This window comes from Gobio gobio, assembly GCF_949357685.1.
Source record: "Gobio gobio genome assembly, chromosome: 12".
NCBI lineage: Eukaryota > Metazoa > Chordata > Actinopteri > Cypriniformes > Gobionidae > Gobio > Gobio gobio.
The window spans coordinates 44,703,929-44,728,455 of record NC_137105.1 but is presented as its reverse complement, the minus strand read 5'-3'; the positions used below and the strand labels follow the sequence as shown (position 1 = coordinate 44,728,455).

The 24,527-nt window shown below is 38.2% G+C and overlaps 1 protein-coding gene across 2 annotated transcripts in view; it reads left to right on the top strand.

Moving 5' to 3' along the window:
• pdgfra (platelet-derived growth factor receptor, alpha polypeptide) overlaps positions 1 to 22,363 on the top strand; it is a 36,581-nt gene extending 14,218 nt beyond the window's left edge. Inside the window, exons 13-29 of one of the 2 annotated variants that reach the window (XM_079831235.1) lie at positions 27 to 216; positions 1,074 to 1,189; positions 2,253 to 2,379; positions 2,536 to 2,732; positions 3,452 to 3,546; positions 4,839 to 4,971; positions 5,315 to 5,419; positions 8,238 to 8,348; positions 8,573 to 8,726; positions 10,633 to 10,793; positions 13,379 to 13,494; positions 15,539 to 15,661; positions 15,810 to 15,921; positions 16,012 to 16,111; positions 16,199 to 16,304; positions 18,214 to 18,458; positions 20,508 to 22,363. In XM_079831235.1, coding sequence (XP_079687361.1) covers positions 27 to 216; positions 1,074 to 1,189; positions 2,253 to 2,379; positions 2,536 to 2,732; positions 3,452 to 3,546; positions 4,839 to 4,971; positions 5,315 to 5,419; positions 8,238 to 8,348; positions 8,573 to 8,726; positions 10,633 to 10,793; positions 13,379 to 13,494; positions 15,539 to 15,661; positions 15,810 to 15,921; positions 16,012 to 16,111; positions 16,199 to 16,304; positions 18,214 to 18,458; positions 20,508 to 20,652 — 2,336 coding nt within the window. In that variant the 3' untranslated portion in view covers positions 20,653 to 22,363. The remainder of the gene's footprint in view (positions 1 to 26; positions 217 to 1,073; positions 1,190 to 2,252; positions 2,380 to 2,535; positions 2,733 to 3,451; positions 3,547 to 4,838; positions 4,972 to 5,314; positions 5,420 to 8,237; positions 8,349 to 8,572; positions 8,727 to 10,632; positions 10,794 to 13,378; positions 13,495 to 15,538; positions 15,662 to 15,809; positions 15,922 to 16,011; positions 16,112 to 16,198; positions 16,305 to 18,213; positions 18,459 to 20,507) is intronic. The other variant, XM_079831236.1, reaches the window with a different exon arrangement.
• The last annotated feature ends 2,164 nt before the right edge of the window (positions 22,364 to 24,527 follow it).

Genomic DNA, 24,527 nt, shown 5'->3' with positions numbered 1-24,527 from the left:
ATTTCCTAATCTGTTCTTATGTGCAGATCATGAGTTTGTGCACATAAATCCAGTGATTGGTCCAGTGGAGACTACTAGGCTGGACGAGGTGCGAGAGTTCAGGGTGGACATAGAGTCTTTCCCCGCCCCCAAAGTCACATGGTTAAAGGACGGCTCCATCCTGGGAGACGTCGCTGCAGAGATCAACACCAGCCTGCTGAAAATCAGCGAGACCAGGTGACCACAACTTCCACCTCACCGACCTCATCTGAGCACTGTGGTCTGCTTACATGTTCTATATTTACAAGAGACTGAAAGTAATGTACATTACACAACATCATTAAAGGAACTCTCCACTTTTTTGAAAAAAGGCTCATTTCCCGTAGAGTCAAACAGTTGAGTTTTACTGTTTTCGAATCCATTCAGCCGATCTCCGGGTCTGGCGGTAGCACTTTTAGCATAGCTTAGCATAGATCACTGAATCTGATTAGACCGTTAGCATCTCGCTCAAAAATGACCAAAGATTTTTTATATTTTTCCTTTTTAAAACTTGACTGTTCTGTAGTTAAATCGTGTACTAAGTAAAAAGTTGCGATTTTCTAGACCGATATGGCTAGGAACTATGCTCTCATTCCTGTGTAATAATCCAGGAACTTTGTTGCTGTACCATAGGTGCAGCGGCGCAATGATATTACGCAGTGCCTGAAAATAGGCTAACTTGTGTCAACATAACCAACGTGACAACCTGCTTACACAGGGAGCATGCTGAGGACTTATTACTTCTGTCGGTCTTAGTAAACAATGTAACTACAGAAGAGTCAAGTTTTAAATAGGAAAAATATCGAAACTCTTTGGTCATTTTTGAGCGAGATGCTAACGGTCTGATCCGATTCAATGATCTATGCTAAGCTATGCTAAAAGTGCTACCGCCAGACCCGGAGATCGGCTGAATGGATTCGAAAACAGTAAAACTCAACTGTTTAACTCTAGGGGAGTCAATTTTCAAAAAAAGTGGAGTGTTCCTTTAAAAGCACATTTTTTGTGCTGAAATATTTTATGAGTGTTGAGTTAAAGCTGTTGTGTGGTTTGTTCAGTTACCAGGGTGTGTTGACCCTGATCAGGGCTAAAGCGGAGGACAGTGGGAACTACACCATCAGGGCAGAAACAGGCAGCCTGACTACCAGCTACAGTTTCTACCTTCAGGTTAAAGGTGGGTTAAAGGTTTTTTTTTTTTTCTGTACATGCAGGTTGTTTCTGTCACTCTATTATTTACCTACATTTACATGTGTTCGCTTTTGCCTCTGCTTGCTGTTGGCTTATCTAGGTACACCTCTATATCTTTCTTCACCACTCTTTACATAGATTTGTTTATGTTTTTCTTGTTGTCAACTGGAGTATCTTTGTCAAGCAGTCTGTAGCTGCATGTACTTACAGTATAAGTGCTGGATTTCTTATGCACTTGTATGCGTGTGGAAAATACTGAAAATAATGACACCATGTTAAAGTAAAGGGTACTGTTTAAAAATGTTACTCAAGTTTCCACATTTAATTGTACTCAAATAACTTGACTGATGAAATCAAGAGATTTTCGCATTAAATAAATATTTAATAACAATTCAAGGCTCAAGATATTAAATGGAAACTAATGTCATGAAAGCTGTTTCCTGAAGCATCAAACAAATCAGTAATTTTGATTATGCACAGGATAATTTTCCAAAAGTGTTTGAAGTCATAGCTTCCAGAGCTATATTTGTATGCATTTTGTTTCAAATTAAAGAGAAGTAATGAATTATTTCATTATATTATATTATTTTTTGTAAAAAACAAACAAACATGAAATTAAAATGAATATTATAATATTGCGAAATATTATTACAATTGATTTTTTTTTTTAATGCAATTTATTCCTGTGAATTTACAGCATCATTACTTCAGTCTTCAGTGTCACATGACCCTTCAGAAATCATTCTAATATGCCGATTTGCTGCTAAAAATACATTTCTTATTTTCTTATTATTATCAATGTTGAAAAGTTGTGCTGCTTAATATTTTTATGGAAACGGACATGCAGGATACTTTGAGATATAGAACATAACTTACCATTTACTTGAAATATAAATCCTTTGTAACATTATAAATGTCTACTGTCACTTTTGATTAATTTAATGCATCCCTGCCGAATAAAATTAATTTCTTTTTGTTTAAAAAAAAAATTGTGGCGGGGCCAGTGAAAATGTTTACGGGACGTCAAAACAATCTGTCTCCTCTTACAGTTCCCCCTGTTATTGTGGATCTGATGGACATCCACCATGGCTCTGCTGCGGGTCAGGAAGTGGTGTGTACTGTTGGTGGCTCCCCCATCCCTGAAGTGGACTGGTATATCTGCAAAAACATTAAACAGTAAGCAGTCTTCCTTCTTGTTTGAAATACAGGTATTTCTGTCCTTCATTTCTCACTCTTTCCTTCTGTATAAGCAGGTGACACATTCACATCCCTAGAGTTTAAAGTCAAGTCACCATAATGACATGCTGACCTCACTTTTCTTTCTTCCACCAGCTGTGCCAACGATTCCTCCCAGTGGATGCCGCTTCCGATCAACTCTACAGACATCACTGTGGAACTGCAAATGGATGTGGACAACCACATCGAGAGTCACATCATTTTTCACCATCTTGAGAGCACGGTCGCTGTGCGCTGTCTGGCCAGGAATGACATGGGCGCTGTTTCGCGGGAGGTTAAACTTGTGACAAATGGTAAGAGGCCTGTTCTTGTCTCTTCAGAGACTGCTTTTTATTATTTTAAGAGCCACAAAGTTGATTTTATAAACCAGCCCATTCATCTGCAGTGAACTAAATCTCTTAGTGTCACTGTTTATCATGCAATCACAGGGTAAACAAAGTTTCAAGCTGATTTGAAACTCATTTGAATCAGAGATGTACAGTTTATTTAGGGACACATTCTTGGAAGTAGATTTGCACTGAGGTCACTGAGGCACTGTTTTGTTTGTTGGAGTGTCAGTCATTGTAAGGAAACATCTCTGCATTTATATGTTTGTGTGTGGCTATCTGTTCATTATGGTGCTTTAAACTCTGCAAATGCTACTTTAGTAGTCCTTACATCTGTTAGCCTCATTTCGTGCTCATCTGTGATAGATTCCTCAGGTGGACCGTCCACTGCTTTTAGAAACAAATCCATATGTGTTTACACTAGTTTCTGTTGGCAGGGGTTTGGCGTCACTAAGTTACAGCTTATATTAATTGCTCACACTGGGGACCTTGATTAACACAGCATACGAGAGTGATGCAGTTGAAAATGTTTTGCACTTTTTAATATTAGGTACATTAGTTTAGCCATAGTTTTAGGGAAAGCTAGTTGCGTTTCGGCAGTTGTCAGATACATTTTGTACCATATTATGTACCATATCCTTTCATATTTCCACCGTCCACTTCCTCATTGCTGCTGGTGTGTTCAGGTCCGCACTCAGAGCTCACTGTGGCTGCTGCAGTTCTGGTGCTGCTGGTCATTGTCGTCATCTCACTCATTGTGCTGGTCATTATCTGGAAACAGGTACTCATTCATCCACTCACTCACGCATTCACATGGACTCGCTTCGCTCACTCATTTATTTTAGTGTGGTCGAATCGATTAATCGTGATCAATCGCATCCAAAATAAAGTTTGTGTTTACATAATATATGTGTGTGTACTGTGTATAATTATTGGGTATATATAAATACAGTACACACTCATTTATGTATAGATATTTAAGAAATATTTGCATAGACTGTATATATGTTTATCTAATTTATATTGTATATAAATACATTTTTCTTAAATATGTACATTTGTGTGTTAATAATTATACACAGTACACACACATATATTATGCAAACAAACTTTTATTTTGGATGCGATTAATCGCGATTAATCGATTTGACAGCACTAATTTATTTACTCAATCACTTGCCCGTTTACTCATTTATTCACACTGACTCATTGACTCAACCACTGACTCACATTTGGTAACTCACTCACCCATTGCAATGTTTATTTATTCATTTATACTTGCACTACCAATCAAATCTTTGGTGTCAGCAAAAAATATTTGTAACATTTTTATTCAGCAATGATGCATAAAATTTATCAAAAGTGACAGTAAAACTTTGTATAATGTTAAAAAAGATTTATATTTCAAATAAATGCTATTCTTTTGAACATTCTATCCATCAAAAGAATCCTGAAAATATTACGGTTTACACAAAAATATTAAGCAGCACAACTGTTTAACATTGATAATCAAATCCGAAAACATTAGAATGATTTCTGAAGGATCATGTGACACTGAAGAATTAAGCAGGAATAAATTACATTTTAAAGTATATTTGATTAGAAAGAAGCTATTACATTGTAATAATATTTCACAATATTACTGTTTTTCTGTATTTTTGATCAAATAAATGCAGCTTTGGTGAGAATGAGATTCAGAAACATTAAAAATCGTACTGACCCCACACTTTTTTAATGGTAATGTACCTGTTTACTCATTCACAAATCACTTTATTCACTCACTCACTCACTCACTCACTCACTCACTCACTTACCTATTCAGATATTCACCCACTGATGCACTCACAAATCCACAAATTCACTCATACACATTTGAGGTACTGTATGACTAGACATAATGCATCAACACGTTCGCTTCTGTGAGGGCTGCAATGTATGTCACATTGTTTGTGTGTGAATGACACTTCTCACCTCTCAACCTGAGTGTGGAACAGCCTGACTGTCCTCCAGTATGTGTAAGCTCTGTTCCTGACCACATGAGAATCATTCTCTCTTTCTGCACCTGTGTTACAGAAACCACGATATGAGATCAGATGGCGCGTGATTGAATCGGTCAGTCCGGATGGTCACGAATACATCTATGTCGATCCCATGCAGCTTCCATATGATTCCCGCTGGGAGTTCTCTCGAGATAGCCTGGTTCTGGGTAAGTCACAGTTGTAGTGAATCAGTCCATCATGATCTTGTTCTGTGGATTCAGTGTGGTTCAGCCATCTTTAAGTGACATTTTGTTGTGGTCGTGTGCTTGATAGGATTGTGTGTTTCACAATCTCCTGCACAGTTTCTATTTAGGTGAATTGTGTGGTGACTGTGCAGGCTGTTTGAGGTTTTTGACTCAATCATTCAAAATGGTCTTGCACAGGAAACCACTGTGGTAATACTAAAAGTTACAGAAAGCGCTTTGTGTTTGCATGCTCTCTTACACTGGATAATGTTTCGGTGGCATCCTCTGGTTATGCAAATTAGTTAAAAGTTTGTGTGTGTTGCAGGTCGTGTCCTGGGCTCAGGAGCGTTTGGGAAAGTGGTGGAGGGCACTGCTTACGGACTTAGTCGTTCTCAACCTGTGATGAAAGTGGCTGTAAAAATGCTTAAACGTGAGTTCATTGAAGGTTAACTAGTAGAACTGAGCTGCATATATAAAATGCATAATTACAGCAATATCTCATCTAGAAAAAAGTCTTTTATTTCACGATAACGATATATATCATGAATCATGATATAGTTATTTTTGCTTTAAATAATATTTTTATGATATAAAAATGTTTGATACCACTGCAATTTCATAAATCACCATTTTCAATATCATGTAAAAAACTAATACTAACCTAAAAAAAACTCTCAAGCTTACTGAAGATAAGTAAACAGTGATAAAGAAAGAGCAAAGAAAACAAACTACAATAGAACAGACACAAATGAAATAGACTGATAACCTGAAAAACTTCAAGCTCTAGAAATACTACATAAAATGAATAAAGTAATCAAATGTATAAAAAACTGTAAATTAAATATACATTTATTCTTATTAAAGTAAAACAAAAAGGATTCAGTCAAGAGCAGTGAGAGATTTTCTCTCCTTTTTTTGTTGTTTGATTATCAATAATAATGACAGCAGGAAAATTTGGACGCTGTCACTTTAAGACTGACTGCAGGGATCCATTATACTCGTGCATTGTTCTTTCTCAACTGTTTACGTTCACTCACTGTTTACTAGCAAATACATGTCAATTTGACACACACGTATGTGTATTAAACCGGTAAAGCCCACTTAGGCAGCAAAAAGCACTCTGTTCACTTCTCACACGCTCTATGAGCAGCAGTGTTAGGAAGGTTACTTTGGAAATCTAATAGGTTACAGATTACAAGTTACCCTATTTAAAATGTAATAAGTAGTGTAACTATTTCAATTACTTTATTAAATTATGATTACTTATCTAATCTTACTTTACTAATTTAATCTAATCTAATTTACTTATCTGTTTTTCTTCTTACTGATATAAAAAATCATAAATCTGCACACTATTCTTTTTACCACTATGTGTGTGTGAAGGGAAAACATTATACCATATAAGGCCTAATATTGATCTTTCACTAACAAAAGCAAGAAAAGATTCTAGTTTCAACCCAAACATACCCCCAGTGTAGCTGTCATAACATGAATGTTATTGTTTTCTTAAAGTTATATTCCACCTAAAATATTGTTTAGACTCAATGACCAATCATTGTGTAGTTAAATAGCTCTGTTTTGCAAGTGAAAACAGGATAAACTAATAGAGAGATTTGTTCACTTGGTGTTGCTTAAGGTTAACATTCATCATTGAAGATGCTTCCTCAGGAAAGTATTTTAATAGTTGGCAATTTTGCACTGAACTGTTATATTTGTGCCCTTTTCTCATTTCTGGATTAAAGTATTTTAAAATTTCCAGCACTGGAATGCATTTTTATCACTCATGGTTTTTATGATATAAAAAATGTTGATACCACTGAAATTTCATAATTCTTATCACCATTTTCAATATAATTTAAAAAACTAATACTAACCTGAAAAAACTCTCAAGCTTACCGAAGACAAGTAAACAGTGATAAAGTTATATTCCACCTAAAATATTGTTTAGACTCAATGACCAATCATTGTGTAGTTAACTAGCTCTATTTTGCAAGTCAAAATGGGATAAACTAATGTGAGATTTGTTCACTAGGTGTTGCTTAAGGTTAACATTCATCATTGAAGATGCTTCCACAGGATAGTATTTTAATAGTTGGCAATTTTGCACTGAACTATTATATTTGTGCCCTTTTCTCATTTCTGGATGAAATGATTTTCACATTTCCAGCACTAGAACACATTTTTATCACTCATGGTGGCAACTCTCAGACACCTCTCTCTAGCTTTACTAAACAGACTCAATGGCAGGAGGCATCATGCACGTCAAAACCAGGCAAAGCAACAAATCAATATTATTCAACACATCCTAGCTTTACAGATAATATTCAGATGCAACCCCATTTGAAATCGTTAATATTTTCATAAATAACTGTAATTTAATTACACATTTTTTCTCAGTAACTGAAATGAATTACAGTTACATTTATTTTGTAATTAAATTCATGGGTGTCGGAAGCAAAAAAAGATGTGGGTGGGTCCCCCCGAAATTGTGCAATTTACCTTAGGTACAAATAGTCTGCATTGTTTACCAAATGTCTGGTTGGGGCCAGACAAAAAGTACACCAAATTATTTACAGTGGCAATAGTGTAGGGGTAAGGCACATGGCAGGAACTTTTGACGCAAATCGGCCCGAGGTTCGAATCCGTCTTTTGCCGAACTCGCTCTACTCCCTTTTCCCATCACATATCATATCGGAAAGGCATTTATTTTCAATAAAAATGAAAAAAAATATTCGAAACGTGGAAATAAAGCGTCTAACGTATGTTTAATAAAAAAGTGTTTATTGGTTAGGGGTAGGTGAACAGAATCATAGACGGTAAAAGTGAGTGGGTCCAATATCATTGGTCTTAAAAAAAACATTTAATGGTTCCGATGCCCATGATTAAATTACATAACTCTGTTACATGTAACTAAGTTACTTGAAGCAGCGGCTTCATGTTGCGCGTCTCTCAGACAGCGCTTAGAAAAAGTCTCTCAGAGAACGCGTTCATATACTGAAATTTCGCTGCTAATTGTGCTTCAATGGTTTAAAATCACCTGTTTTTAAACTGCAATGCTTAAGACCACGATAGAGACGATAGTCCAAAATTTCTACCGGTTGACAAATTTCTACCGGTTAATCGTGTCTACTGGTATATCGCCCATCTCTAATCTCATCTATAAATTATGATGATTTATGATATTAAAAGCTAATTTTTGTTGAATGTTGGCCATATGTAATATAACTGGTAATATGTTGCTTCCTCAGCCACAGCACGCTCCAGTGAGAAACAGGCTTTGATGTCAGAGCTGAAAATTATGACCCACCTGGGCCCTCACCTAAACATTGTCAATCTTCTGGGAGCGTGCACCAAATCAGGTGAAAATGCACAAACACACAGATAACAAAGACAAACAGGCGGTCTCTAGGGTGGTGTCGTCTTGGTTTGTGGGTTTTTATTGTGTGGCGTTTTAACAGGCGGAGTTAAGTGCAATGTAGAACTTTCAGACATTTTACAAGTCTCTGATAATATTAGACCAGTTTTATTAACCCTGCTCTCACCTTTTCTCTTTTTCTTTCTTTTTGTCCATTTCTCTTCTCAGGACCAATCTACATTATCACAGAGTATTGTTTCTATGGAGACTTGGTGAATTACCTGCATAAGAACAGAGATGGTTTTCTCAGCCGCCACACAGAAAAGGGCAAGAAAGATTTAGACATCTTCGGCATCAACCCAGCCGATGAGAGTAGCAGGAGGTCAGCCAACACACACACCCACACGAAAGATGTAATTTGCTGCATAATAAAAATGTCGTTTTCGGTCAAAACATGATGTTGGGAGTGTCAGGATTGGGGTAAGTGCAGTCAGTAATGAGAGGAGAGAGATAACAGACAAGTGTTACACCCGGCTCAACGGTGCAACATTAAGGGAGACGACACGGCGGAATAAATCCAAACATAATATTTATTAACCAAAATAACATAATCAAAAAGTCAATATCAGTAGAGTCAATCAGTATGAATTGCATGTGAATGGATGCAACAAATGAAGTATTGACAGTGCCAATGAATGGATGTAAAACAAAACACAACATAACATAACAACATTAGAGCGCGGTAGTGGCAAACTGCTCCCAAGCAAGCGCTGAGCAGCCGTCCCGACAACCTCTTGCTCCGTGTTTAAATCAGATCCGTGCCGAGCAACAGGTGCACTCAATTCACGCACCAATCACAAGACCTGCAACAAAAGGAAACAAACCAAAACACACAAACCAACACAACTTAACCCTAACACAAGTAAAGAGGTAGAGAGTAGGGGTGTTGCGTTATACCGGTATTGACGATAACCACTATATTTAAAAATTGAAATATTTTTATCGTGTTAATTAGGGGTGTCGCAATATACCGGTGTTGGCTGTAATATAACCGTAATATTTCAAATGATAATATGGCACGTCAATTATCCAGCTGTAGTATCTGGTTGACATCCCAACGTACAGTAGGTGGCGGTATTGCATCTTAATGCTGGTTGCCATCTGTCATAAAACACAAGGGCTGAATCCGAAATCGCCCCCTATACCCTTAAATAGGGCACTATTTGAGGGGACAGCCATTTGTAGTGGTGTCCGAGACCGTAGTGGACGTTATTGAGTGCACTCATTCTATCCCACATTGCACCGCAATAACAAGTTTACAGCCGATGTACACACAGCGGCTGTCCGAATTCACTCACTTGTTTTCATTCACTCCTTCAAGTGAACTGTATTAGTAGACTAAAGTAGGGAATAGTGATTGAGGGTTTAGGGGGCGATTTCGGATTCAGCCACACAGTCACAGCATGCGTAAAAGCATCGGATTTGACAGATGAGACACAAGTTTTTCGTTAATCCGTCCAGTCTGCAGGACCTGCCGATCAACAGTGAGCGCAAAAGGGGGCAATACCACCAATCTGTTCACCCACCTCCGCCTTTGTTCTCTTGCAGATTTGGCCACTGTACAGAGAGTAAGTTGCCATTATTTTGCTAGTCCTGAAACGAGAAATGTCACATTAACCTGTTAACAGCTGACGACTAAAAACGCTGTATTCTGCTGCCAGGCCATTAGATGGCGATGAAACACTATAGACTGAACACGTAATACGCATGTCCATGATGTCATCGTTTTCACAGATTCGCGTTTTTGTACTTTACACAGAGACCTCACACTTTGAAACCTGTTTTCAAAAGTCTGCGTTGTCGTGTTTTAGTTGAAACCGGTGTCGTGCAAACAGCCCCTTAGTTTTAGTTGACAATAACAACACTGCTATGAGCAGAATATATTGAGTGCTGACTTAATTTGGCCAAAAAATTAGTATTTTAGGAGGCAACATTTATGAAGTTGCTTGCATGGTTTTGGAAAATAACTAAAGTGAAACGTTTGTCACCTTTCAAAGAATATTCTGGAGGTTACTGGCCGTGTGTTGTAAAACACTGTGAGAAGATTGGTGATCTAATCTCTGCACATTCACTTACAGTACACATGAGATCTTTCTGATGACCTACTATAAGATGATCTAATCATTCATTAGCATGGACAACAAAGCAGATAGCGTGAGTGTTTTCATTTGGATAGGGTGACCTTACACAGCATGACTTATTAATTCTGTATTTATGTGTGTGTGCAGCTACGTCATCCTGTCTTTTGAGGGGAAAGGTGATTATATGGACATGAAGCAGGCGGACACCATGCAATATGTCCCCATGCTGGAAATGAGCGAAGCTTCAAAATACTCTCCCATCCAGAGATCAGACTACGACCATCCTCCCTCTTACAGACAGTTAATTGGTAAGAGAACTCTTTTAAAGGTAGTTTTCCCCAAAATTAATATTCGGTCATCATTTACTCACCCTCACTCTCATGTTGTTCCAACACAAACGTAGATATTTTGAAGTCTGTGCTTTTTTTCCCTGCCCCAAGTACAATGAATGAGCCCTGAAGCTTTCAAGCTTTAAAAAAGGATGCAAAAGCAGCATAAAAGTCTGACTTGTGCGCTACATTGGAAGTCTTCTGAAGTCATATAACAGTCTGTGTTGGATTAGACCGATCAACTGATTCATTGAAAAGATCTGACTCCATGAATGATTTATTCCCAAATCATGAACTCTCACCAAGCAGAGCCAAAGCACATGTCAAGATTAACAGTGGAAAAACATCTTACCTTTTAGACTATTCTTCATACAAATTTACAAAGCTATTGTATGATTTAAAGGGATAGTTCATCCAAAAATGAAAATTCTGTCATCTATTACTCTCCCTCGATTTGTTCCAAACCTGTATGAATTTCTTTCTTCTGCTGAACACAAAAGAAGATATTTTGAAGAATATGGATAAGCGAATAGTTGATGAACCCCATTGACTTTCTATAGTATTTTTTTGTTTGGTTTCCGACATTCTTCAAAATATCCCTTTAAGGATGTTTTAGTGTAGCCTAGAAATCTAGACGCACCCTAGCGGCAGAAAATGTATTTTGCCGCGAGTGTAGTCTAGCAACTCTTGGTAGACCTGCGAGCTGGAAAAACCAAACTCTGGTCAGGCCAATCACAGCGTGTGTAGAGTCGGTGGGCGGGCTTAACATAATGACGGCTCGTCACAGCAGAGTTGCGGAGGTTCTGCGTGCTACTCGTAAACAAAGAAGCTGACGAACAGCGGTCTTTTGAATCGGCTTTGGCCGCGACTCTGGAAGACTTGGAGTTAAGCTTTTCTTTGAGGAAAGAACAAAGAACGGCACTGAAGTCATTCTTAAGTAAAGAAGATGTGTTCAAAGTTTTGCCAACCAGATACGGCGAAAGTCTGTCGACTAACGTTAGCTCGGCTTCACCTTCTTCTTTGCTCTGGTTGGTTGTGGCGCTCATGGCGCTATCCAATTGCGTGCAGAGGGAATTTGAAAGACAACTGTTTATCCCGCCCCTCGGATTGAGCCCTGTCAATGGTGAGTTTCCAGACCCAACATCTTGATGTGGGTCTGGCTTGTCAGGCTAGTTTTAGGGCGTTTTATACACCTGAAAGTCCGCACCAAGGTCCGAACCAAAGTTCATGTTTTGATACATTTTATACATTCGGTTAGTTGCATAAGCAAGTTAGTTAGTTTTGGTTTGGTTTCACATTGCAATTATGCGAGTGCACTAAGAACGTTACATGACACACTCGCATCCTGTCGTCATCATCTATGTGGGCTGCATCTTGACATTGATTGGTTTGTAAACAGACGTTTTTTTGACAACAATGAATGAACAGACGCATGCTGTTGCCACTAGTGCACATTGCTTGACTATTTATTTTCGTTTCGTGGACATTTCAAGCTTTCTATACCGGTGCCTCCATGTCACGATTATTGTCTGCTATAGCCTATTTGCTTCTCATTTATTAAATCCAGGCTATTGGCTGATGAAACGTTGATTAAAATTAAGATACAATTTATACAAAACGAAATTTACTTTAAAGAAAGTCTTTCTACAAAATAAAACTTAATGATGTGGTCAAAATCATTTCTGACCTTCTGTCTTCTGACATATTGCGCATCTTTTTCACTTTTCATAATCAATATAGCCTAAATACATTTGAAAAATAACATTATAATATTTAAATATAAACGAGAACTTCATGTAAATGGTCTGAAAGTCCGAACCATACAGAAAATGCTTTCACACTAGAAACGAACCAGACCTTTGTTCTGTTTGATCCGGACCGGACCAAATTTCGCCTGTTTGGTCCGGACCGTGGTCCGCGGGAGGTTTCACACCTGTGATTTTGATTCGGACCAAACTGAAAAGTCCGAAAATCCGGACCAAACAAGCTAGGTGTGAAAGGGCCCTTAAAGTTTGAATGCTCTAGTGCATTGAAATTGCTCTGAAAAGAGCATGAAAAACGATTCATATGAAAAATTTTCTCCTTGTGTGTTTTATGGAAAAAATAAAGTCATACAGGTTTGGAACAACATGAGGGTGAATAAATAATTACAGAGTATTTATTTTTGGGTGATCTATCCCTTTAAGAATACATCACATCACCACCTCTTTCCTTTTCCTGTTCTGTCTTCTCATTCTTAATCCTCCTGATTTTTTTTTCTTTCTGCACTTTATTTTTCTATTCTTTGTTTACTGCACGTACTCCAGTTGGTTTGGCATGTTGTGGTCTGGTTTGGCTTGGCTGGTTGTTAGGACACACACACACACACACACTGATGTTTAGCTAGTGATAGCAGAGAGGTCCACCCATGTCACTGCAGTCCATGCACCCTGCAATTACAGATGGTAATTGTAGCGCAAACGTCTTAATGCATACATCTGCCTGCCATTCCTCAGACTTTACACACACACAAAATCATTTTAAGCATGCGGTTCTAATTCAAAAAGTGTTTGTGTGAAAAACAGACGGTGAAGTTGAGAACCTTCTCTCAGATGACACCAACGAAGGCCTGACGACAGTGGACCTCCTCAGTTTCACCTATCAGGTGGCTCGAGGGATGGAGTTCTTGGCCTCTAAGAACGTAAGTTAAATCCTGTTTGTGTAGGATAACAGCCTCTGTCGGTTTAGTCTGTAAACATTTGCTTCAAAACACTTTTGATCTAGCAGTTTAGACATAACATTGAGACATAAAATTAAAGTGATTCTGGATGTCGGAGGAGGTGACTTGATGGCAGGTTTCTATATTTGAGAAAATGGTTGCCTCTGTGCGCTGTGGCTGTATAGTTAAAATACATAGGATTGAGGGTTTGCAGAACTTCCCTGGTAAACTGAGATCTCTCAGGAGAGAGGCCAAGCAGTGAATACGATCATTTGATTCCATGTTATGTTATAGCAACTATTAATTAGACCTCGTTTAAAATTTGGAAGCAGAGGGTTTACTAAATCTCATCTCACAAAGGTAGACTTTCTAGACCACCCTTGAAGAAAGACTAATGCTGCGTCACAATTCGCCAACTTATACTACGACCTAAAAGTATGTACACTTTTTGAGAAGAAAAAGTACATACTTTTGAGTGTGTAGCAGAAGAGTACATACGACTTTGTCATTTATAACGGACTCTGGCGCTTAGTTACGTGCATCCTGTCACCGTTTAAACTGTCCTGTGTCTATCATCGTCACAATTAAAATCCTCCACAGTTTTAGTTTAATTTCCTACCATATCAGAGAGAAATGTAGTAGCACGTTGATCAGCCATTTGTGGGTCTTTAATGCAGAGACTCCCCTCATGTGTTTGCAGTTTAAATATAATGATGCATTTAAAAGTTAATGGCCAAACGTATCATTACAAAAGTTCACAATGCCGCTGCGGGTGAAATATAATATGGATAACATTAACTCAATGGATAAGATTGAATAAATATGTTTTCGTCAGGTTAAATACTCATAATTTATCACTCAAACCTCTTTATCTAAACCGCGCACATCCGTCATGTTTGTAGTTTTTTAACACTTTTTATCCACGTTTGTAGTTCTAATCAAATCCTCGTCCAACTCGCAATGGGTTGTGGGCAATATCAGCCGTTAGAGTGCGCGTCGATCTGCACTTCGAATTCTGACCGGAAATAGTAGACCATCCGGGTATCTTTGGAAAACTCTTTTCAACATACTACAATGTGGGACATACTAATTCTATTTTCGAATACTATTTAGTACGGCTAGTATGCGAATTGGGAAGCAGCAAGAGAGTTGAGAGCATGAACAGATAGTTAAAGCTCTGATTCCCAATCAGGGGTTACTTAAAGTCCCCCTGTAGGCAATTATTGTATCCCTTAAAACTCATCTTTGATAACCAAAATGACATTTTAAAAGTATTTTCCTGTGAAAAAAAAAAATCTCCATGCCTAAAAATAACTTGAATGTAACTCTACACCCTTGCTTCATTTAGTATACACAGACACATGAATATGCTAATTAGCCCCGCCTCCACTCACACCAGCTCAGAATACCTTATCCACTCAGTCAACTTTACTGAACTAAATGCTGCACTTGTTAGTGGGATATATTAGGCAGCAAGTGAACATTTTGTCCCTAAAGTTGATGTGTTAGAAGCAGGAAAAATGGGCAAGCGTAAGGATTTGAGCGAGTTTGACAAGGGCCAAATTGTTATGGCTAGACGACTGGGTCAGAGCATCTCCAAAACTGCAGCTCTTGTGGGGTGTTCCCGGTCTGCAGTGGTCAGTATCTATCAAATAAGTGCTCCAAAGAAGGAACAGAGGTGAACCGGTGACAGGGTCATGGGTGGCCAAGGCTCATTGATGCACGTGGGGAGCGAAGGCTGGCCTGTGTGGTCCGATCAAACAGACATAATTTTTTTTTAATAAAAAGTATACAATATCAGTATAGTATAAAGAGCTAAACACATTTTGATTCTTTTGATGGGTCTAGAGAAGGACATGGAATGAGAAATGGGAAAATATAAATATGTTCGACCAACTCAAATAGCCAGAACTATCTCAAATAAATATTTGTTTATATATAATACAACCCACTAAAACTGAACTGAATCTATCTGTACCAAACACACTCACTTGTTTGCTTCTCTTTTTCCCTCTGTTTCTCACAGTGTGTGCACAGAGACTTGGCTGCACGGAATGTCCTGCTGTCTCAAGGCAAGATAGTGAAGATCTGTGACTTTGGGCTGGCCAGAGACATCATGCACGATAACAACTATGTCTCCAAAGGAAGTGTGAGTGGTTGTCTTAGTCCTAATGTGGTGTTTTTTATTATTCGTCTTAGATTATGGATATTTTCAGTGTTTTAACATGCCCTATTTTGGCAAAAAGAGCTGGAACAATCGTCTTCTAATACTTTGTCTTTTTGTCTCTCACACGCAGACCTTCCTTCCAGTGAAGTGGATGGCCCCTGAGAGTATTTTTGATAACCTTTACACTACACTCAGTGACGTCTGGTCTTACGGCATCTTATTATGGGAGATCTTCTCTCTTGGTATGTTTAAAATGACCATTGATTTGTGTAGCATTTATTTCCAAACTTCACAAATGTACAGGATATAATGTGTTTTTGTCATTTCTGTAGGAGGGACGCCTTATCCAGGTATGGTTGTGGATTCCAGCTTCTACAACAAGATCAAGAGTGGATACCGAATGGCGAAACCCGAGCATGCTTCCAGCGAAGTGTATGTTCCATCTCGAAGTTTGCATGATTGTTTTACTGCGTTTGGCGCAGATATCTGACCAATGTGCTGTTTTTTGTTTATGTGCAGCTATGAGCTTATGATGAAGTGTTGGAACAGTGAACCAGAGAAGAGACCGTCTTTCCACAACCTGAGTGATACGGTGGCCTCTCTGCTGCCCTCAGGATATAAGAGGGTAAGCCGGCAACACGAACACTAGTTTTGATCAAGCGGCAACCTCCCGCAGTTTCTCTTGAAGCCAATACGGAAGTGACTTAAACCGCAATTTATCGACTGGCCGCTAAAGACAGGCTCCAAAAGGGAGCAGAATCTCATTGAGCCCCATGTTAAAATGCCCAACTTTACAGCAGAAAAAAACATGTTTACAGCCTGGTACAAATTGTGGTTTTGGCCTATAAGGCTAATTTTGCCCTTCATGACAACTGTGAGGGGGGTGAATTTTTTTATATCTCATTCATTTATATTATATAAAGCCTTAAAGTTCTGCATAATTAGGGGCGTGGCCACTTTGAGTGACAGATGGATTGCCGATAGTCTGCTGTCTGTCAGTCATCGCGTCATCTCAGCTCCACCCACGTCCCGTCTCTTTGCCCATTTTCTGTTATCTGGGAGTGACGCGTGATGACTGCCAAGATGGCAACGGCCAGCTCGACCCGACTTTGCGCTTTAAAACTGCTCTTCAGAATCCTATGGGTGACGTCACAGGCACTACGTCCATATTTATTTACAGTCTATGGTTTTGATGAAGTAATTTTTTAGGAGAATATTTACTATAACTAACTACTATAACTCATTTACTAAAACGATTTCATTATTTCTCTAACTAAAATATTTGTGCTATAATTATAATATAATTTAAAAAAATTATTTCATTTTAACTCTTTTTTATTTAAAAATATATATTCTTAACTAAAATAACAATGATTTTGAAAAGAAAATGAATCAAATAAAAAATAAAATAGATAGCTGCCGAGACAAAGAGCGCTGGTCCACCATCTTAGGATCCTGATAAAATATCTGATATAGTAATTAATCTCTTCCAATACATCTGTATCCATGTAATTTGCAAAAATAACCACCAAATTAGATGAGAATGGGGAATCTGATTGATATATACAAAACACAACACCCATAGCCTTCTGTATGAGATGTTTAAGGGAGAATACTGTAAATCTGACACTGACGACACCGCAGTAATTAATAATGTTATAAGGGATGAAAACTATCCTGAAACTAAATTAAATAGCAATTTACACTTGTCATTTTTTCACACAAAAAATCTATTTATGCACCATTAAAACTAAAACATCAAAAACTAAACTGAAATTGAATACTATAGTATAAAATGAAAAAACATAGTGACATTTATAAACTATAATAATATATCCCACCATGCCCTAATAAATGGCCCAGATAAAAGTATGGTGGAAATGGCTTCCCACTTCCTGTAGCTTAAATGCAGTGTGTCAATCTGGGCTTTCTATGTCATCATTGGCAACACTGTCAGACCGCGAACAGAGATTAGCACACCAGCGCTCCAGCTGGCTGACGCCCCAGCAAGGCAAAACCCAGCAGTGCTAATGACCAGGAGCATACAGTTAGCGTCCGCCAGCTAGCCATAATTGCTCTATTAAACAGACACCACACGTGCTACTTCAAAACTCTGCTTCCCAGAGTCACATGGCCCAGGGAATAACTAGCTCCTGTTATAGCACCTTGGGCAGGGGTGTGGTGGGAAATGCGGTTCGTAAATTGGCCTGTAAGCCCTCAAGAAACCACAGAACGCTTGCAGAAATGGGGCAGAACTTCGGGGTTGAGCGGCGTTTATGGTGGCGTTGAAGTGCTATTTACAACTACCAGAAATGATTCAATTTCTCCCTCGTTTCCTTCAGTATGATGCATTATAAGAGAGAATGGCAAGCTTAATTTGAGATTAACTGCAATTTTCACGTTAACTATTGCTGTAATACTCTTTACATTTTTATATTTGTATTATTTGTTTATGTTACAGATTTTAACATGATTTTTTACATATTTAAATATGATTTATTATATATTGTTTTTATATTTCTCATGGTGTGCAGTGTTATGAACGCGTGAATCATGACTTCCTGAAGAGCGATCACCCCGCTGTGACTCGAGTGCAGTGTATTGACAGTGATGATGATGATGCGTACATGGGCGTGCTCTACAAGAACCAGGGCAAACTGAAGGACCGCGAGAGCGGCTTTGATGAACAAAGACTCAGCTCTGACAGCGGTTACATCATTCCTCTGCCAGACCTCGACCCTTTGTCAAATGAAGACTACAGCAAGAGGAACCGCCACAGGTAGCTCACCAATTACATCATATTCTCACTTTGGGGAATTAAGTTAGGATGATGATTCTTAAAGGCACAGTATGTAAGTTTCGCCACTAGAGATCGCTCAAAACAAAGGCATAGCTTGAGTGAGCGTGGAATCATGGAAATTGAATGAGCAAATGTATTAAAGATTTATTAACGTTATGGTGCTATGAAGCAGGACGAGCCGAGAGCCCTTGTGAGTGAATGCTAATGAGAGAGACCTGCGCCAAACTGCTTATGATGCAGTCGCCGCTTTCACTCTTTTCGTTGTGTATGTGGGGAACGCCGTGATGTTTTACATGCTTAAAACAATCATACTAAAAACATTTGAGTGTGTTGAAAGTTGTTATAATGTCTGCTATAAGAGACTTGTTGCACTGTAATCTAGATCGATATTAGAATATGATATTAATAAAAACAGGATGACTAAATGACTGTTACTTAATTAAATACAATTAATTTTTAAATGTATTGTATGATGGAGAAAGCTCTCTTTGATTATGCTACGTTAGCCACTTGACAAAATAGTGTCTCTGAACATGGTAAATCAAGAAAACAAGCGATTTAAACAATAAGACTAACCGTGGTGCACTGTATAACATTCTATGTTATCTACGAAAATCAAGGGTAGCGTGGATATGACATTGACAGGCGACGGTCCATAACACTGCTTAAAATTGCTTATTTATCTGTATTTAAACATTGCTGTAAATGTTTGGGATAATGTACACACAAGTCAACAAAATATATAACATTGTTCTAGTGTTTTTTGGATATTTTATTCAAAAAACGTACATGCTGTGCCTTTAAGGATTTAGGATATATACACTAGACTAGTAGTCCAAATGTTTGGGGTCTGTAAGATTTTTTAAAATAAATAAATACTTGTATTCATTAAGGATGCTTTAAATTGATCAAAAGTACAGTAAAGGCATTTAATGTTACAAAAGATTTATATTTTAAATAGACTGTTCTTTTGAACTTTATATTTAAAAAAAAAAATTGTATCACGTTTTCCCCAAAAATATTAAAGGGGTCATGAACTGGCTTTTTTTTTATTTTATTTTTTTTATGTTATACTGTTGTCTGAGGTCAACTTATGACGTTTGCGTGGTTTTTACATTCAAAAACATCATAATGAATAAGTAATAGGCTATTTTATACCCTGGTTTTGAGGCTCTCTCAAAAAAACACTCGGTTTCTATGGGCATGCCGCACTGAAGACTTGGAAGTAAACGCCCACGGCTAGGATTGGATAAGATTTGCATATTTAATGAGCTTCAGCTCCCTCAGTATGAGCTTTAGCCCTGGGCCATAACGTTACAAGTCTGAGTCTGATCCCGAATGAACCAATAACACTTCAAATAAAGGATTCTCCAGCCTGTGACAGCGTGCTATGGTATGTTCAGTTAGACATGTACACATAATCAATACGATCTGTAATAATGCAATACTATCACATATAAAAAACATGTTTTACTCACATAAGTGTGTTGTACCGGTCCTGTCGGATCCAATATAGAAGGCACAGCATTGTGTTTTAATCTCAATATGTCTGCAAATCCAGTCTCGACATGTATCTTGTTTACAAATGATTCCACGGTGAAATTAAGCGAACAAACGCGCAATGTCTTACGGTAGGCGGGGCTACAGAAGCAGGCGTTCTTCGTCTTCTGTTGAGGCGGCGTTTCAGCATATGATGACGTCAGTGGTCGACATATTTTCTGAGATTGAGCGTTTGCTGGGCCTGGTGTCAATAAAAGCTTTTCTTTGACTAACACTGAAGTTTTCAGCTCCGATATTCTTATATCACGATGAACTTTTATTTATCAAAGGCTCAAAGGAAAGTTGATTTCTCAATTCATCACCCCTTTAAGCAGCACAACGTTTTCAACATTGATCAGCATATGAATGATTTTTTGTGACACAAAAAATTGCTATTGACAATCTTATAGCATAAATTGTTAGTTTTTTCCCCCCTCCATTTTATGACATACTTTTGCTCCATTAATTTTCCTCTCTGTCTCTCTGTAGCTCTCAGACGTCCGATGAAAGCGCAATAGAGACAGGCTCTAGCAGCTCCATGACCAAGCGTGAAGGAGAGACCCTGGAGGACATCACCTTGCTGGACGAGATGTGCTTGGACTCGGGAGACCTTGTGGAGGACAGTTTCCTCTAAGAGAAAGAAGCCAAAAGAGAGAGAAAAACATCCACAGACAAACATTCCTCTGGTTCATTACAAGTTCATGGATCTCTCCCTGCATTCTTCCATCATATTTTCCTCACTACACTCTCTTGGAGCCTTTAGAAGAAGAAAAAAAAACTTTGATGCGTGAATGTCACTGATGTTTTTGGATTAGACATCGCCCTATACAGGTCTGGAGGAATGAGCAGTGCACCACAGGACTTTATGAGCGCTCTTGATGAGGCTCAGTGGTTAATGACTCTTAATGGAGCTAAGACCAATGAAGAGGGGACGTGGAGGAGATATTTGTTTCTGTATATCATTTCTGTATGTTTGTAATGTGTTTGTGTTCGTTCAAGTGTGTGTCAGTGAAATATATGATCTTTATTTTGACGGGCATTCCGATCAGCAATATAAGCATGTCATTTATAATCATATCAGTGACCTGAGTGGTTTCACAACTGCTACCTTTTCAAAACAATCCAGCCTAGCTACAAAAAACCACTATAAACTTTTAAAAACCAGCATAACTGAGTCAACATTCAGTTTTTTACAGGACCTTGTGTAATTTGAGGAGCAGTACACCAACTAAACAGCACAAACCCTGTAAGACACAAGTTTAATGTGACTGATCATATATCGTCAATGTCTCAATAAGTGTGGCGGTTTGAATTTTATTTTTGTACTGTTTGGATAGAATGGATATATTATTTGTGAATACTGGGTTTGGAAATTATGTAGTCCTAAATGAAGAAAATGGCAACTGTGTATTTTTGTGAGTTCAACCTTTTTATGATGCTGATATGACACTATTTATGACATCTTAATGTGTGGCCAAAGTTTTGAAGCAAAGAATTTTCTGATTTCTTAACTATTAGGTTAGTCTGAGGCATTACTGATATTCAAAGCTAATCTTTTGAAAAAGATGATCCAAATGAAATGGCTTAGCTCACACTTTCATGGGCTTTACCTAGTTTTTGAATCACTTGCTCATGTTTGAAAGTCGGTACCTTTTTCAGTTTTCTCTGATTCTGCTCCAAGCTGTACCCTCTGATAGGTGGATTTGATATATGAGCTTTCAACCAAATGAAAACCAAGATAATCATGCCCTGAAGTGCTAGTTTAAAGCGCTTGTGAAGATTTGTGTGACCCCCCCAAGAGCAAAGCAATTGAAAATCACAGTGTAGATTTACACATAGCCAAATCCTGCAGTCTTGAAGCATCTTAGAGACACGTCATTTAGATTATTTTACTTTGATGTTATACATCACTGTTTGTTGTAAATGTGTATCATTGTATAACAGGACTTCAGCATATCACTGCCTGCCCCCATCTTCACTCTCTACTGTGGCACGTCAGGAGGAGAGAGAGATGTATTAAAAAAAAACTGTTGCACTTTTTAAAACTCTTCTTTTGAATATTTTATTCTAAGCATTTCTTTATTCTGCTTTTTGTGTGTGTGTGTGTAGACGTTAAAAATGTGTCTATGCTGAAAAAGGAAGGTAAATGATTCCTAAAGAGACAGTAGAGTGAATGTTCTTGGAAGAGGGGAAACAAAGGAGAGGTATGAAGTATATTCTATGGTACAATATGTGTAATTCTAGGTAGTTATTCCCTTTAACAGATGTTATTCTTTTGCTATAATATGCATTATGACCATGTACATTCAAAAGATTTATATTTCAATAAATGAGATTTAATTGACGCTGTAGTTGAGCATTTCTATCTTTAAATTGCATTTTTTTTTTTAGATCTTGCTCTGATTATAAATGACAGATACAAGAGTTTCCAACCAGCCAGATTTACACAACTAGGTCTCATATAAACAAAAATTCCAACATCTGGAATATTGATATAGCACAATAAAGCCTGTGTACATTCAAACAAGGCTCGTCTGTTTAAAGAATGCAGTTAAGGTTGGGGCAAGTTGTAGAGAAGAATTTATTAAAGGTGGAATAGAGTGGTGCAGGTATGACATCACTTTGTTGGCCAATTTTGAAGCCTAAATGTAGTCCACTGACCTGGCCCACTGCACAGGCTATTGGAAGGAGCATAGCCAGTCTGGTAGTGCTTGACCGCCACCTGTGGCTCAACTTGACAGAGGTCAAGGACGCAGATAAGACCGCCTTCCTTGACTCCCCCATCTCTACTACTGGTCTACTACCCCGCGGTGAGCGGCTCCGCTGAGCGCTTCACTGAGGCACAGAAGTCTTCGCAGGCCATGCCACATTTCTTGCCCAAACGCTCCAGCTCTGCTTCAGGTCGCCCAAAGTGTTTTCGGGAGGGCAGAGGTGGACCTCTTCGCCTCAGAAGACAACTGTCACTGCCCAATATTCTTTTCGAAGAGCAGGGATGCGCAAATGGCCCAGCCTCCCCTTTACGCATTCCCTCCGATCTCGATGCTCCCTCAGGCCATCGAACGGATCAGGGAGAGCAAGTGTGCAGTCCTTCTAATAGCCCCTCTTTGGCGGACCCAAATATGGTTCCCCGAATTGATAAAGTTGCTGGAAGCAGCTCCTTGGCTGATACCCCTGAGGAAGGACCTCAGTACTCAGGCAAACAGGACAATCTGGCACCCCCATCATGACTTGTGGGCCCTGGCCCCTCAACGGGTAACAAGGGACCTTCCTGGGACCCTTGAGAAAACTTTACAATATGGTGAGTACCAGTACTGCAATAACAAACGTAAACAACTGCCTGCCATGATGTATGATGTCTGCAAGAACAGGCTGCGCAATGGTATGCAAACACATGTTGACTGACAGGGAACACATGCTATTACTTTATTCGAAACGAATGCAATGATTGAACAAACATTTTATGGTCCTACGTCTTCTGCAGACAATATATATATATATATATATATATATATATATATATATATATATATATATATATATATATATATATATATATATATATATATATATATATATATATATATATATATATAAATGCATTTAGCCAGCTTAACTTAGTGATTGCTAACCAGCATAACAAAACATTTTCTGTAGAGAATCACCTATTGCACCTTTAATAATAGACTGTTTATACGGCTATGACAAATTTATATTTTACATTTTTGCTGTTCAATAAATTGTTTGGTGTTGCATAATTGTTTAACTGTTAGCTTATTTTGGAAATTTTAAAGATGTTTTTTTAAAATCATACAAATAAAATAAAGCAATAGAAATCAAATTTATATTTTAAGGTATGTGTCTACTTGACTATCAATAAAGTAAATCTACCCTTATAAATATTCACTGGAGTAACAAAGTGTGACAGTCTCTCCTACATATGATGCAAATGATGTACAAATAAAGTGTTCCATTGAAGAATGAGGTTGTAGTGAGAAAATATGGCCACTAGAGTGCGCAACGACATCATCTGTGAGTGTGTGATTAGAAGAGCGTACTTTTTGTCTGTCCTTTGCTTGGTTTTGTTTAAATATTGTTACAGCTGGAGTTCTTGTGTCACCGCCTTCGTCTTACCTTGTGATACCGAGGTTAAACATTGAGTGAGTTTCTGGTTTTACAACAACAGGATATGCAAATATAGGGATTAGGGAAGAGACGGTGATAGATGTGATATGGGTGCTGTGAAACGCTGCTTATTTTAGGGCACAACGATTTAAAAGTTCATCCCTAGGCCTATTTGGGGAAAAACCCCTCTCAAGAGGTCCAGGAAATAGGGATGCAGGCCTACAACCAAAATGCAGACGACAGTAGAGAGTTTACAATGTTTTTTTATCGTGGTGTAAACATATTGTTTCATTATTTTGTGCAAACAGATGTTATTTCATGTGCATAGCCTGTGAGGTGAATTATGGAAGTGTTTCAAGGTCTAGTGGAAGTGTCCAGTGTCTGCTC